General features: G+C 37.7%; 1 protein-coding gene across 4 annotated transcripts in view; it reads left to right on the forward strand.

Moving 5' to 3' along the window:
• The first annotated feature begins 1225 nt into the window (after nt 1-1225).
• The window catches only part of Iml1 (GATOR complex protein Iml1), a 124706-nt gene continuing 110632 nt past the window's right edge, over nt 1226-15299 (forward strand). For 2 of the 4 annotated variants that reach the window (XM_071694319.1, XM_071694318.1), the window contains exons 1-6: nt 1228-1610; nt 5460-5603; nt 5843-6012; nt 7977-8102; nt 9117-9257; nt 12399-12541. In XM_071694319.1, the coding sequence (XP_071550420.1) occupies nt 1550-1610; nt 5460-5603; nt 5843-6012; nt 7977-8102; nt 9117-9257; nt 12399-12541 (785 nt within the window). In that variant the 5' untranslated portion in view covers nt 1228-1549. Of the gene's footprint in view, nt 1611-5459; nt 5604-5842; nt 6013-7976; nt 8103-9116; nt 9258-12398; nt 12542-15299 lie in introns of all 4 variants that reach the window. The other 2 variants (XM_071694320.1, XM_071694317.1) reach the window with 2 other exon arrangements.

Consider the following 15299-nt stretch of genomic DNA (forward strand, 5'->3'; position numbering starts at 1 on the left):
CCCTCCTGCGCATTAGCAGCAGAGACAGGCGGGATTCTAAAGATTCTCTTTACTCCATGATGCCCTGAATATTGTCATTAGCTTTAAGGAATCTTCTCTGGGTGTACTTAAAGAATTACAATGAAAAATAATACCTCTTCCAACAATAAAATGTAAAGCAGTTAAGATTGATTCATGTTTAATTCCCACATTTCATCGTCATTATTTCTAGTTCCACAATCCTCCATGTGGACCTCTATATAGTTATTTTTTCATGATTCCTACATCATCAATCATTTCTTTACAGATGTGTATCCAGCAGTACCCCTGGGGGACCTCACTTGTCATCCTTGTTTAACTTAAAAAGGCTACCATATCTGTTTGTTCCTTGTTCCATGTAAGATACATTTATGTTTTCCTATCATTTGGCCCTTTGGCATCATCTTGCGTCTGTGTGACGAACTACCTATTTATAGTTCTTTGTAAAACAAGGGAAATGAGTTCTTTACTCATGGGCCCCTATTTCGATTTATCTCTACCCTCAAACGTCTTAGACTAACGTATGCTTCCGACATTCACAGCTTTATCAGTAGTTTATGCCAATCATCCACCACCCTGATTTACTAAGAAAAATATACTTTTTAATGTCAATCATGCCTCTGGCTTAGCTTCCTGTGACTGGTCGTTCTGCCATTGCAGCTCACGGAGAACTGTGCGCTGTCATTATCATGAAACTGGTTTGGTAAATTCAAGACTGTGATCAGGTCACCCTGCACCTCTCTCTCTTCCATGGTTTGGTCAAACTTAGTCCCTCAGCCTCATACTATAGCTCATTGAGAGATTTTGACCTACCACCTACCTCACCAACTTGTAAGTATCAGAATACGGCGTAGTGTTTTTTGCACAATATGTACAGTTGTTTATTGCAGTTCAACACCTCAGGTACTGTAACCATCCAAAGATGCTTAAAACGTACAAGGCTCGCGGGTGATTATGTGTATTTCAGTTTATTCAGAGTTTAAGCTTCATTGGCAGGGTACAGTCCTCGAAATCAGACTGTCAGAACTAAAAGATACTATATACATAAAAGACTAGGGGACTGGGTATTAAGTTATAAAAAATTTGTACTTCTTAAATGACTGGAAACAGGATATAGTTTACTTGGTGATTCAGGAAGAGAATTGGGATCCAGAGAGGGTTGGATACCCTATTTCTAAGGGAATCTGTATCCATAGCTCCATTATTGTACTGATACTTTTGTGTTCCTTATGGTTATCAGACGTGATTGTTTACACTGATAGAGATAACAACAGAAGCCCTATTGCTCGACCGACTGACGCATTATTTTAATATATATCCTGTCAGTCAGCCCGGCCTGCATCAGTCCCACGAGCTCCTGCACTGAGGCAGCCGTCCCGGGACAGCCAACGAGACAGGAAAATGGACAGAAATCGGAAGTAAACCTTAGGCAAACTTCAAAGAATATAGGGAAGATGGGCGGTTTGATGTAAATGAAGATGCGGGAAGAAGAAAGACGATAAGGGGTTTGTGAGCATGAAGGACAAGATTGATGGCCATTTATGACACAATGAATAAATTTAAGCTTCTAAATCACCAGAAAAATTATACGGGTTTGTATGAATTGGTTGTGTAAATATCGCTAACCTAGGTCAGGAGCACTGTTCATGATGTACATGTATGTTAAAGTTTAGATTAGCTCCGCATTGTTATTATCTATGGATATTGACTAATTTTGTCATGTGATGTAGTATATTGAGAACATGAGCTGCAGAGCATGAATATCAGCCATATTTTTTTTTTTTTTAATTGAAGAATATCAGATAAAGTGACAATCATATATCATAGTGGGTTGATTAATCTTAAAGAAGGTAAATACTCATATTAAGAATCAACAGAATGTATGGAAACCTCATTTAACCTTGGCACTCAATATTTATCTTAATGTTCATTATTCAAGTTGAAGTATACCAGCAGTGCTCTCTATTGAGTACCATGCAAGTGGCGCTGAATGTCGAACAAACAGATGACACAGCGAGTGGCCATGCTATCCCTGTAGCAAACAAATTTTATGGCTGTTTGTCTCTGTTCTGTACTATCATTTCCTCTACTAGTTGAGGTTCTTTTAGATTTTGTTGATTTTTTTACAAGTGCATTATTGTATTTCACTGGTACATTTAACCACTACTGTCACAGAATCTATTTTGTTTGATTATGTGTAATGCCCAAATTCATGCTCAACTGTTTTATTTTATTTTCTAAACACTGCCTTAGCATTGAAGAAAAAATTGCACAGTATCCCAAACTAAAAAGAATGCAGACCTAAACCAGAGTGATTGGTTAATTGAAAGGCATGTGAACTTTAAGGGTGCTTTGGTTTGATTTATTTACACATTAGCACCTAACATATTAAAATATTAATTCAGTTTAGAATAAATTCTGACATGCATATAAAGCACTTTTTACATAAGCTTAGGATAAATATGCAGTGTGTCACTATATATAACAGGCTCACTAAGTGCTTTCCTTATGCCACTATACTTGTGATTTTGTTGGCAGTTCAAAATGCTGAAAAATAGATAGATTTAATTGAGGAAAAAGAAGATAATGATTTTTGGTCTCTGTTCAGAGAAAAGAAAACAATGATTTACAATTTCTGCTAAGTTACAGGTAGTAGACAGAGTCCAGTATGTTGACACTTGTTCATGAGTTCCTCTAAGGTTTATGACCTATTGATCGTATCCTGAAATGACAGTCTTTCATTTTTCTTTAAGGGTTTTCATCTTTTATAATGAATAACATATTAGATATTTTCTCTATGATGTGCTTATGAGTCATTTATTTTTCTTAAAGATTTTTATGAAGTAAGTCTTGAGTTTTCCATTCTTATTTTCCTTTGTGCATGCATTTAGTCGTCTTTGCTCTCGTAATGCTGATTGTGGTAGTGATTATGATAACAGGAATGATGCAAAGCCCAAGGAAACTGCAGTGGTAATTGATATACAAGTTGTTGAAACATTTCTAGAAATTAACAGAACCTATGAAGAACTCAATTAATATCCCTTGCAGCTAATGTTTATCATATTTTTTTATGTTATGCATGTGAAAATTATGGAATTTCTACAGCTGAAGGGTTTAGACTTGGTCATTAGAGGTTTGTTTGCAGGATGTCTTTGTGTGCATTCAGCCATAAGCAGAAGACATGTAGTGTACACTCTTACCATGTAACCATAACGAGCAGATGAGAACATCATTGATATACATCTTTTTCACATAACATTGAGAACTGAGGGATGTCTTTGGTGCTTGGTGAAGTTAAGGTTTTCTTAGGATATGTTGGTTTCTATAACTGTTTTAATTACTTTTATTGTGATAAGCCCACATTTGCTCTGAGCTTCATATCCCCCTCCCTCCCTCCCCAATGACATTTTCATATGATGAAAATTTATGACATGAACCATTTACCCTTTATTTTTTTTCTTAGAATTTTGAATATACATAAAGACTATCAATCAGGGAATGGTGTCAGTGTGTATATAAATTTTTTAGGAATATTGGATTAAAGATCCATGGTAAGGATACCACCTTATATCTTCAAAAATGTGAGAAAAGTAGGGTTTGTACATGGTACGTATAGTCAGAAAAAAAGGGTATTGCCACACTTGCCATTTTTTACTTGTTGAAGTGCCTGCAATCCTTATTTGCCAGTTAGACTGCACAAGGTAAAATAGCATACAAGTGGAAGGATGAAGGAACTTCCCATATTGGAATTACCGGATAATTGTATAGTCCTGTCATTGGCTGTCTGTAACACTGAAAACTTTCTTATGTTTCTAAGTAAAACATACTTGAAAATTTGACACGAGGATTGAGCAAAAAGGATTATATGATTAGAATATAATGAAACGTACAACAGTGAAAGAATATTCAGATCTGGAATAGTTCTAAACCCAACATTTCAAAACAAAAACAATGAATTGAAATACAGCATATCATGTGGTCTTGTTATTCTTTCAGCATTCCATTCTCCGTAATTTCCTGTCAGTGAATAGAATGGCTATATTTGGCTCTGGGTCTGATCCAGCTATATTGTACATTATGCATATGTTTTGAATATTTATGGTCATTCATGCTCCAAAGTCCAGTAATTTTATAGGAAAATTAGCATGCATTTGTTTGAGAATGCCCTCACAAGTAATGAATTCCTGATCATTAATCTGTTTTTGCATACCTGCTCAAATGTTTTCCATGAAAAACTATTTGATTTTCTAACAATACTAGTCATCCCTTTCAATTTCTTTTGTTATTCTTTCATAACCACCTATTACGATTTTTTTTTTTTTTTTTTTACACTAAACATGGGTTTAAGATATGTCTTGAGTGAACTGAGGGACTCTGTGCACATGATCTCTCCCACATAAAAGGTAACAGAGTTAAAGATAATAAGTGGAATGAGTTTGGTAAAGTGTGTGGAAGAAGAAAGTTGAGAGTAAATGTGAATAAGAGCAAGGTTATTAGGTACAGTAGGGGTGAGGGTCAAGTCAATTGGGAGGTGAGTTTGAATGGAGAAAAACTGGAGGAAGTGAAGTGTTTTAGATATCTGGGAGTGGATCTGTCAGCGGATGGAACCATGGAAGCGGAAGTGGATCATAGGGTGGGGGAGGGGGCGAAAATTTTGGGAGCCTTGAAAAATGTGTGGAAGTCGAGAACATTATCTCGGAAAGCAAAAATGGGTATGTTTGAGGGAATAGTGGTTCCAACAATGCTGTATGGTTGCGAGGCGTGGGCTATGGATAGAGATGTGCGCAGGAGGATGGATGTGCTGGAAATGAGATGTTTGAGGACAATGTGTGGTGTGAGGTGGTTTGATCGAGTAAGTAACGTAAGGGTAAGAGAGATGTGTGGAAATAAAAAGAGCGTGGTTGAGAGAGCAGAAGAGGGTGTTTTGAAATGGTTTGGGCACATGGAGAGAATGAGTGAGGAGAGATTGACCAAGAGGATATATGTGTCGGAGGTGGAGGGAACGAGGAGAAGAGGGAGACCAAATTGGAGGTGGAAAGATGGAGTGAAAAAGATTTTGTGTGATCGGGGCCTGAACATGCAGGAGGGTGAAAGGAGGGCAAGTAATAGAGTGAATTGGAGTCATGTGGTATACAGGGGTTGACGTGCTGTCAGTGGATTGAAGCAAGGCATGTGAAGCGTCTGGGGTAAACCATGGAAAGCTGTGTAGGTATGTATATTTGCGTGTGTGGACGTGTGTATGTACATGTGTATGGGGGGGGGGGGGGTTGGGCCATTTCTTTCGTCTGTTTCCTTGCGCTACCTCGCAAACGCGGGAGACAGCGACAAAGTATAAAAAAAAAAAAAAAAAAAGAATATATTATAATTTCACTAGTGTTACATGTACTCACCAAAATGTTACAGAAGATTTTAGTTCAGTTGTATCTACCTGCCTATTTCAGATGGGGATCTTCTTGTAAATGTCAAAGATCTTGGCCCAGATGTTAAAGGTGGAGATGTAATAGAAATTTACCATCCTGAAGATGACCTTCCTCGACTGCTTCTTCAAATACCCACAACCATTGATGATGTCCCAGTACAGAAGGGTATGATACCAACTATTTAAGTCTGATTTCTGATATGTATGGTGCAAATTTGTCACATTTCTAATCTAAGTATTGAATATGCTTCATCTTGAAAAAAATGATGTACTCCATTTTCATTGATTTAGGGTATGACATATGTGACCAGCATATTTTTTAGTGCAAATAGAGTAACAGAAAGAGGGACATTTTGGGTACAAACTTAAATCCACATTTGTTCTGTAGAATTATTTCAATTTCAGATACTATCAGCATCGAACAGAGTATTGCATCCACCTTTCAGCTGCGAAATTATAAGGATGTAATCATAAACAAAGTTGAACCCAAAGATGTTACCTTGGAACTGGTGGAACTCACCTTTAAAGATCAGTATCTTGGTCGTTCTGATATGTGGAGACTTAAAATGAATTTGGTAAGTAAAATGGTGTCAGACTTTCTCTCCACTGATTTTTAACACAGTCTAAGTTCTTTGTACTGAAATATTCTGGACTAAGGGTAAGCCATGATTATTTCTGCAGTCCATGGAATATCCCTAGCAGTTTCTCCTAAGCACTTGAATTTTTATGTCTCACCACTGCAAAGGTGTATGTTGCAAATTGTGTTTTCACCACTGCATATGTGCTTGTAATTACTGTGCTGAACCTGTTTCTGTACTATCATCCATTCTTTTAAACTTTTGTAGGCTTTTATTCACTTAACATATCCTTGTTGAGTTTATTCCATTCATCTGCCATTCCTGTACTATAAAAGTACATCTTTACATCATTGTCAAAAAGTTTCTTGATTTACTTCTTCATATTTCCTAAGGTTGTTCTGTTCCTACATCTTTTGAAGTAATACTTTATAACTGTTTCATCAGTCAGGTTAAAAACTTAAGGGTTCTGATCTGGTCACCCCTAATTCTTCTCTCTTCTATGGTGGAGAGATTTCAGGCCTCTATCCTTTCCTGTGTAATGCAGCTTTCTTAATTCTAGTGCCATCTTGATTGCTCTCCTTTGAACATTTTCAGTAAAGTCTTTGAGCATCATTAGGTGTGGTCTCTAAACTTGAGAAGCATATTCTAGTTTTGACCTTATGTAGGATGTGAACAGCATGTTGAACATTTCCTTATCTCTGAACTTGAACATAATTCTAATATTTGTCTGGAGATAGTTTGTATCCTTAGTTATTCTCCTAATGTGGGTGATGTTGACTCCTAAGTCTCTCTCATACAAAGATTCTTGCAGCTCATATACTGCTTTATACTGTCTAATGATATTCATAATGAGGCCATCTTTTATTGTGACCCATCCTTATTACTTCACATTTATTGGGTTGAATTTCTTCAGTCATGTATTTGATTATCTATGGAATCCCCTTTTGTTGATAGAAGCCTCCTCACTTTTTATTTCCCTCATGATCTTTGCATCACCTGCAGACATATTCAAGTAGGAAAGTGTGTCTTCTAGGGAGCCATTTACATGAATCAAGAAGATTAATGGTCCCAGATCAGAACCCTGCAGCATTCCACTAGTGACTTTAACTCCACCAAAATAATCTTGTATATATCAAACTAATTATTCCCTCAAAGGCCCAGTTCTCTGTTCTTAATGCTACCTCGCTAACGCGGGAAATGGCGAATAGTTTGAAAGAAAGAAATCAAACTAATCTCCTCCATATTTCCTCCAGGTGATCCAGCTTCTTAATAATCAGCATCCCTTGCTGTATGCAGCATATCAGGAGTCTGTGGGTTAAACACCTTCCCACTGTCTTTGATGGAACCCCTCATAAAGAGCATTATCCAAGTGTTATACGTATTTCCTCATAAGGTCTTTTGCTTGGAGATTTCATTATTCTATAAGTGAAGACAGACTCCAAGGGCATTTTGTCCAACAACGATGTCTTGTAGTACATTGTATAAAGAGAACCTTGGAGTGGTATTAGAAACAGAAACATTTGGAAAGTTTGCATAAACAGATGCTAAAAGTTACTGCAATAAAAGTTTTCCATCTTTCTTTTCTTTCAAACTATTCGCCATTTCCCGCGTTAGCGAGGTAGCGTTAAGAACAGAGAACTGGGCCTTTGAGGGAATATCCTCACCTGGCCCCCTTCTCTGTTACTTCTTTTGGAAAATTAAAAAAAGATAATGAGAGGGGAGGATTTCCAGCCCCCCGCTCCCTCCCCTTTTAGTCGCCTTCTACGACACACAGGGAATACTTGGGAAGTATTCTTTCTCCCCTATCCCCAGGGATAAAAAGTGTTCCATAAGACGTTGAATTTAGACTGGATAGTAGATACACATAAGTGGTTAGGAATGTTTTGTTAATAAAAAAACAGAATTATGTTTTGAAGTTTTGTGTAAAATGCCGTTGCATTTATCCCATTTCTCTCCTGCAGGTGAACTCTGTTGTTTATCTAAACAAGAAAGTTGAATTTTGTTCTGGAAGCATCCGTTGCCAAGTATACGAGATGTGGGCTCAGGGAGGAAAAGTTGCGTGTGGAGTTGTAACGGATGACACAAAGGTACACTCTCCTTGTTGATTATTTGCCATTTTCATTCCTAGTTTGGAGTATGCTATATATTTTTCAGATACAATAGTTGTCCAATCCCATGCATGCCTCACACCTGTATGTCAAGGCTTTGATAATTCAAAACATCTTTCATTCCGTCATTCCATCTCGATCATCAGGCTGACTCTCCCTCATGTTCCTTCCAAATCTGACATGTATACCATCTTAGTCAGTATCTCTTCACTTTTCAGTTACTTCTGTCATGCATATTTTCTTGTTAGCTGGAAGGGAAAGGCAACTAGATGCACTAATCAAACCTTATCTCATTTATGTTGCTTGCACACCCATTGTAGATGAAATCACCTTGAGAAAATGTAAATTAATGAGGATAGAACAAGTGAAAGAGGACATCAGTATGATCATTTTCTAGCTGAAAATAAGCTTCAGGATTTTGTGTGTGAGAAAATTTGAAAGTTGACATCATCCCTAACCTGTCGTTTGAGTCCTGCGTTAGGAGAATAATTGAGACAAACTGTGTGCTGGTAAATATTGAAATAGCTTTCAAGTAAATCATACATTTCAATACTCATTATGTGGAAGGTTGGTCCATATAGAATGTGCTTGAAATATAGTCACTCCTCAGAAATGCACCTATTCACTGTTCTCACCAGACATCTACTTTTCTAATGTCGCAGTTAAAGAATACTGATGTCTCCATTATTTTTTGAAAGTGTGATTTTACGTTATACATTTTGCTTTAAACATCTCATTTTGCTTTAAGCATCTCATTTGGTTTCAGAGTTGCTTCAAAGAGTTGAACAATACAGCTTTTTTTTTTTTCCCTTGAAGGTTTAAAATTTGTTGAGATTTTGCAGTGTTGATTGTATTTTTTCTTACTGCAAATTGATTTCTTCAGATTTTGGGTTTATTTTCTTCAAGCTCTAGGGTATGCTGTTGGGTTTCATATACCTAGTACAGTAAATGTTTACTGCAATTTTACCAGGATGGCTTTATATTTCTTTACAGGTTGTGTATCGCTCATCTACAAGTATGGTCTACCTCTTTATCCAAATGAGCTCTGAGATGTGGGATTTTGATTTGTATGGAGATCTCTATTTTGAAAAAGCAGTCAATGGGTTCCTGTCTGAGCTCTTTGCAAAGTGGAAGGTAAGTTCATCACTCAAGAACGAAGGCCACATGTGTTCACACTCAGTCTCTAGCTGTCATGTGTAGTGCACCGAAACCACTGTTCCCTTTCCACATCCAGGCCCCACAAAACTTTCCATGGTTTACCCCAGACGCTTCACATTCCCTGGTTCAATCCATTGACAGCACATCAACCCTGGTATACCACATCATTCCAATTCACTTTTATTCCTTGCATGCCTCTCACCCTCCTGTATCTTCAGGCCCAGATTGCTCAAAATCTTTTTCACTTCATCCTTCCACCTCCAATTTGGTCTCCCACTTCTCCTCGTCCCCTCCACCTCTGACACATATATCCTCTTGGTCAATCTTTCCTCAGTCATTCTCTCCCTGTGACCAAACCATTTCAATACACCCTCTTCTGCTCTCTCCACCACACTTTTTATACTACCACACATCTCTCTTACCCTTTCATTACTTACTCGATCAAACCACCTTACACCACATATTGTCCTGAAACATTTTATTTCCAACACATCCACCTTCCTCTGCACACCCTATCTATAGCCCACTCCTCGCAACCATATAACATTGTTGAAACCACTATTCCTTCAAACATATCCATTTTTGCTTTCCGAGGTAACGCTCTTGCCTTCCACACATTCTTCAATGCTCCCAGAACCTTTGCCCCCTCCCCCAACCTGTGACTCACTTCCGCTTCCGTGGTTCCATCTGCTGCTAAATCCACTCCCAGACATCTAAAACATTTCACTTCCTCCAGTTTTTCTCCATTCAAACTTACCTCTCAATTAACTTGTCCCTCAACCCTACTTAACCCAATAACCTTGCTCTTATTCACGTTTACTCTCAACTTTCTTCTTTCACACTCTTTACCAAACTCAGTCACCAACGTCTGCAGTTTTTCACATGAATCAGCCACTAGCACTGTATCATCAGCAAACATCTGTTATAAGGGAATAAGTATGTTAAGTGTACCAGGAAAAGTGTATGCGAGAACATTAATTGATAGAGTGATGGAAGTGACTGAATGCAGAATAAGTGAAAGGCAAGGGGGTTTTGGGAAAGGTAAGGGAGATTTGGATCAGGTTTTTATAGTAAAGATAGTGGAAAAGTGTTTAGTAAGGGAGGAAGTTGTATGCAGCTTTTATGGATCTGGAGAAAGTGTATGATAGAGTCGAGTGAATGTTTTATGGGATGTGTTTAGCATTTGCGGTGTATGGGGACAACCGTTGGATGATGTGGAAACATTCTGTAGAGGAGAGAGGAGAAAGTGGGTGTGTGTAAGAGTGGCTAAAGAGTTAAGCAAAAGTTTTGGGGTACATTTAGGTGTGAGGCAGGGCTGTGTATTGTCACTAGCTTTTTGATATATGTCTGGATGGAGTGATAAGAGAGATGAAAGCAAAACTACAGAAAAGGGGTGCAAAGATGGTGTGTGATGATGACATATGATGGCTAGTTATAATCCTGTTTGCAGATGCTACTATAGTGTTTGCTGAGATTGAAGAGGAGTTGCAGAAGGTTGTAATTGTGTTTTATGTTTTGTAAATGCAATGAAAAGTAAAATAATGTTGTTTGAAAGGAAACAGAGTGAAAGTATAGATTTTGTAAAACCATGTAAAATGAGAGAAGAAAGTGTAATAAATTGTGCTGTGGATTTGGGGGAGAAAGACTGAAAGAAGTGAAAAAATTTAAGTATCTAGGAGCTGCCTTGGGTAAGTATAATGATATGGAAGGGGATATAAGGGAAAGAGCAGTACAGGGTAGAAGAGTCATTGGGTTCCTTAATAGAATAATGAAAGGTAGAGATGTAAGTATAGAAGTGAAGAGAGGATTAAGGAACAGCATAGTCCTCCCAGCCTTGACCTATGCAGCTGAAACATGGACATGGAATGAGTCACAGAGGTCAAGAATCTAGGTTGTGGAAATGAGCTGTTTGAGAAGAACATGTGGTGTGACTAGATGGAATGAAAGAAGAAATGAAAGGGCATATGAGATATGTGATATGGCAGGGAATGCAAAGGGGATGAGGTGTGGAGTGAAAGCATGGATGAAATATGATACTTTGAGGTGGTTTGGGCATGTGGAAAGAATGCAAGACTGGGGGTTTACAAGGAGAGTGTATGATAGTACAGTTAAAGGGGTGTTGTGAGAGGAACACCACATGTGACATGGGGAAATAGAGTGGAGGAATACTGGAGGGAGAGAAATGGTGGAGGAATGTGTGGCATTGTGTATGCGAGGGAGGCATGCAAGGACAGGGGTAAGTGGAGACTTTTGCCATGTTCACCCTTTGGTGGGAATTCCTGGAGGGAATGGACATCATAGATATAGATAGATAGATAGATAGATAGATAGATAGATAGATAGAAAGCTCATGAAAATATGCTGTCATTAGCATGGCTGGAGAATGACTGACTACAAGGAGATTTTATTATGCAGTGCTGCCTCAGTCACACCCAAGCTTGACTCATTGTTATAATCAAATGAGGTCTTCACTGAAAATGTTTCTGGTAGATATCAATTGTTTCTGTGTAGGTTTTGAACAAGATCTGTTTTGGTTGTATTGTATTTGGTGGTAGCCAAAGTAACAAGCAGAACTCTTCAGCTTATATTTCATTACTTTACTTTAGGATCTTTGACATATTAAAGATTGTAGGTAGTTAAACATACTTGATAAAGGTTCTGAGCTTGAAATAGGCATTTGATTTTTTAATGGCATAGGCTATAGTTATAGACAAAAGTTGTCTTTGAGAATAGATCTTAAATGTAATATAGACTGAAAAGATGAGACAAGAGGAAACGTGATTTAAGAATTTTGGAGGAAGTGGAGAACATGTTTGTTAAAGGAGGGCAAATTGTATTGGTTAGGGGAGACTTTAGAAGGTATAGGGCTCCAGTACTTAATAAGGAACGGAAAGAAACAGACATCACAGTGGCTAACCCTTGAGTTGCCATTGTCTACATAGTAACCAGGAGATGCAGTAGTTTGCTAAATAGTACGTGGTATGTGTAGAGAGTCCTTATGTTTACAGTACCTGTAAGTTTTGTTACTTAAGCCTTGCTTTTTCTTATTTCAGAAAGAAGACAACAATATTATAATTTTCTGTTCCCTGTATTTATTCAGTGATTTATATTTTTCAGAAAGAGGGCAGTAACCATGATGTTACAATTGTACTTTTCTCCCGGACATTCTACAAAGCCAACAACATTGATGAGTTTCCTCCATCAATGAGGGAGTGTTTACAGGAAGATTATAAAGGCAGATTTTATGAAGACTTTTACAGGTAGGAAATATACACCCTTCCTTCACTTTGTACATGTTTACTTTGCATGTATTTGATTTTGCAGGTATTATTTTTGCTTTGCACAGAAGTGGTTTGAACATGCAAGGGTTAAATCACCAATTACTTGGCATTTTCCCATTCCATATCCAAAACCTGGGGTCAGTCAAGTTTAGGTTTCTTGTGATTTAACTAGCTAGGATTACTCATTTTGTAATTCAGTAGCTCATTTGAAGATTCATGTGTAGATGTGGCCTGAACTTTAGTTTTATGTCCTAAGCTATACTCAAATATATTTTTTCCACACATGATGTGCTTAATCCTTTTTTTTATCCACAGCTCAGATTCAGGGATGGAACTAGATAATTCATTTATTTGTACAACTTTCTGCTCATCCCAGGTGCTACAAAGCAAATGGGTATGATGGTTTTCCCATTCCAGTCATCCATACATCTATCCCAGTCTTGTGTACTTGATATGTAATAGATGAATTATTGTGCCTTAGAAACTGCATGCAAAGTTTCTTGAACTTAGAGGTCAGAGGTAAGTGTCACAAAGTTTTAGGTACTGAAATGCTTCTAAATGCTTGTATACACAGTATATCAGGACTGGGTGCTCAGATATGGATCAAACATGTAGTATAGATCGTGCATACAAAGTTGAACATTTAACTTTAAGATTTAGGGGTCATAGTTCAGGACACAAGTTCTTGTATGCTGAAATGCACATGATATCTCAAGACTGGGTAATTGGATATAGATCAAACTTATGCTATATATATTTCATACAAAATATACATCTGATTAGATTGTCAGTGTTTGGTCAAAGATCAAAGGTCATAAAGTGTAGTTAAATAATATAGAACTACATGTTTGTATACATGAGAAATAGAGAAGATAAGAGCTTGCATTCTAAAATGCTACTGAATGCAAGTGCACAAAATATCTGAAGACTTAGTCACTGGTTGTGGATAGCATATTTGTACCATAGATATTACAGGAAACGTTCTATTCCTTTTTTAGTATGGGGGGGGGGGTCAGAATCAAAAGTCAGGTTCACTAGGTGATATGCAAAAGGAGGATACAAAACCACAAAGAGGGGCATATATGTTGTATGAATACTTGTTCTTGTTTTTTATCACTGACTCTGATAAGTTCCCTTGGATTTTGATTAATGCTTTCAGGCCAGACTACATAGGATAAGATTTACAAATAATTGCCAGCACTTGAACAACATACATTGTACATTGTTCCTGCCACATTTGAAGGGAAATATGGTGGCTGTACTCACTAGAGGCATATCTCAGTACAGTGGAAAAATCCTCTAGCCTCAAGTTACCCATAAATCACTGTGGTGTTCCCATGTAGTCCCATGCTGCTACTTTGCAGTATAAATGGACCGTATTTTGTGGGAATTGAATAACATTGATAACATATTATGATATTTGGGTATATCAGAAGAGAACAGAAAGTGTTTTTGAGTTTTGTATTAAGGGAATATCCAGTCTCCAAAGATATCACAGGGAAGTGAATACACAGGATGACATGATAGGGCTAATGAGTACATGTTTGGATTTAATGGTTTGTGCCACACCAAGATTTAAGTGTCTAACACTATACCAGATTTGAAGTGTTTATGACATGCTGTGTTTAAATGGGTGTTGATCTTTGCATGTCTCATGATACTTTTTTAATTAAGGTTTTGCTAATTGTTTGCCATCTGTAGGAGACACATTTTTACCATCCCTTACCAGAAGGATTAAACTAAATAAGATCTGATTCTTAGCTCACATTGTCAGTATTTGAGTTCCTATTTATCTGTATCTTTGACACCCATTTCCTTGAGGAACTCCCTTAGGGGGTATCCACAGCAAAAATATTCATAACTGGTAAACTTCACTGCAGCTTATTATCCTTCAGTGCATCACCTTGATAGGCCACTGGCAGAGGGCAACTCTTCGCACTGTTTTCATAGGCTGCTACCTAATGTTCCTACTGATTATTTCTACCAAATCTGTCTCCCTAATGTTCCTGCCCAAAGTTTCAACCTACTACTTCAACCTAATGCTCCCACCAAATATTCTTACTCTACCTTTACCTAATGTTTCTATCAAATTTTTCTATCTAATGTTCCAACCTACTACTTTTACCTACTGCACTTACCATTTTGCCTAAAGGCAGGGCTATCACATAGTGCTCATCACAGGAATATCAAGAGTTATGAAGAAAGAATTGTGTGAGTTAAGTGTTGTCAAGTGTTATGTGTGACAAGGAGAGATTGTATGTTTGTGGACAGAATGCCAGCAGTCCATGTGTGGATGAGGCAGAAAGAAAACAGCTACCTGCATCAGAGGAGTGCAGCTTGACAACTGCTGAAGTGCTGGCTCACTACGCAGCTGTCACTAACCCTCCTGGTACTCAGGTGGGTAGTACCATTAACATAACTCACTGGTCGGTGGCTGCCTACCAATGTGAGTTCCAAAGTTCAGTTGGTTTTTCTAGTTGGTGAAGGACCTTCAGCTTTATTAATTCTGCTACTGATATAACCAGTCCACCCTAAGAAACATGACAAGTGCCAAGTAGAACACGAACACTCTTAAATTACAACTGAAAACTTAATCACAAATTAATAGTGCAAGAATATCCAGATAAGCTTTTAGGATGCATTCTTGCTCAAAGAGTGCTTATCAAAAAAGTGCTAAACAGGGCAGTGATAACATGGATCCAATGGAGATGCATACTGATAGTACCATTGCTCATCT

The sequence above is a fragment of the Panulirus ornatus genome, chromosome 57, assembly GCF_036320965.1.
Source record: "Panulirus ornatus isolate Po-2019 chromosome 57, ASM3632096v1, whole genome shotgun sequence".
Taxonomy (NCBI): domain Eukaryota; kingdom Metazoa; phylum Arthropoda; class Malacostraca; order Decapoda; family Palinuridae; genus Panulirus; species Panulirus ornatus.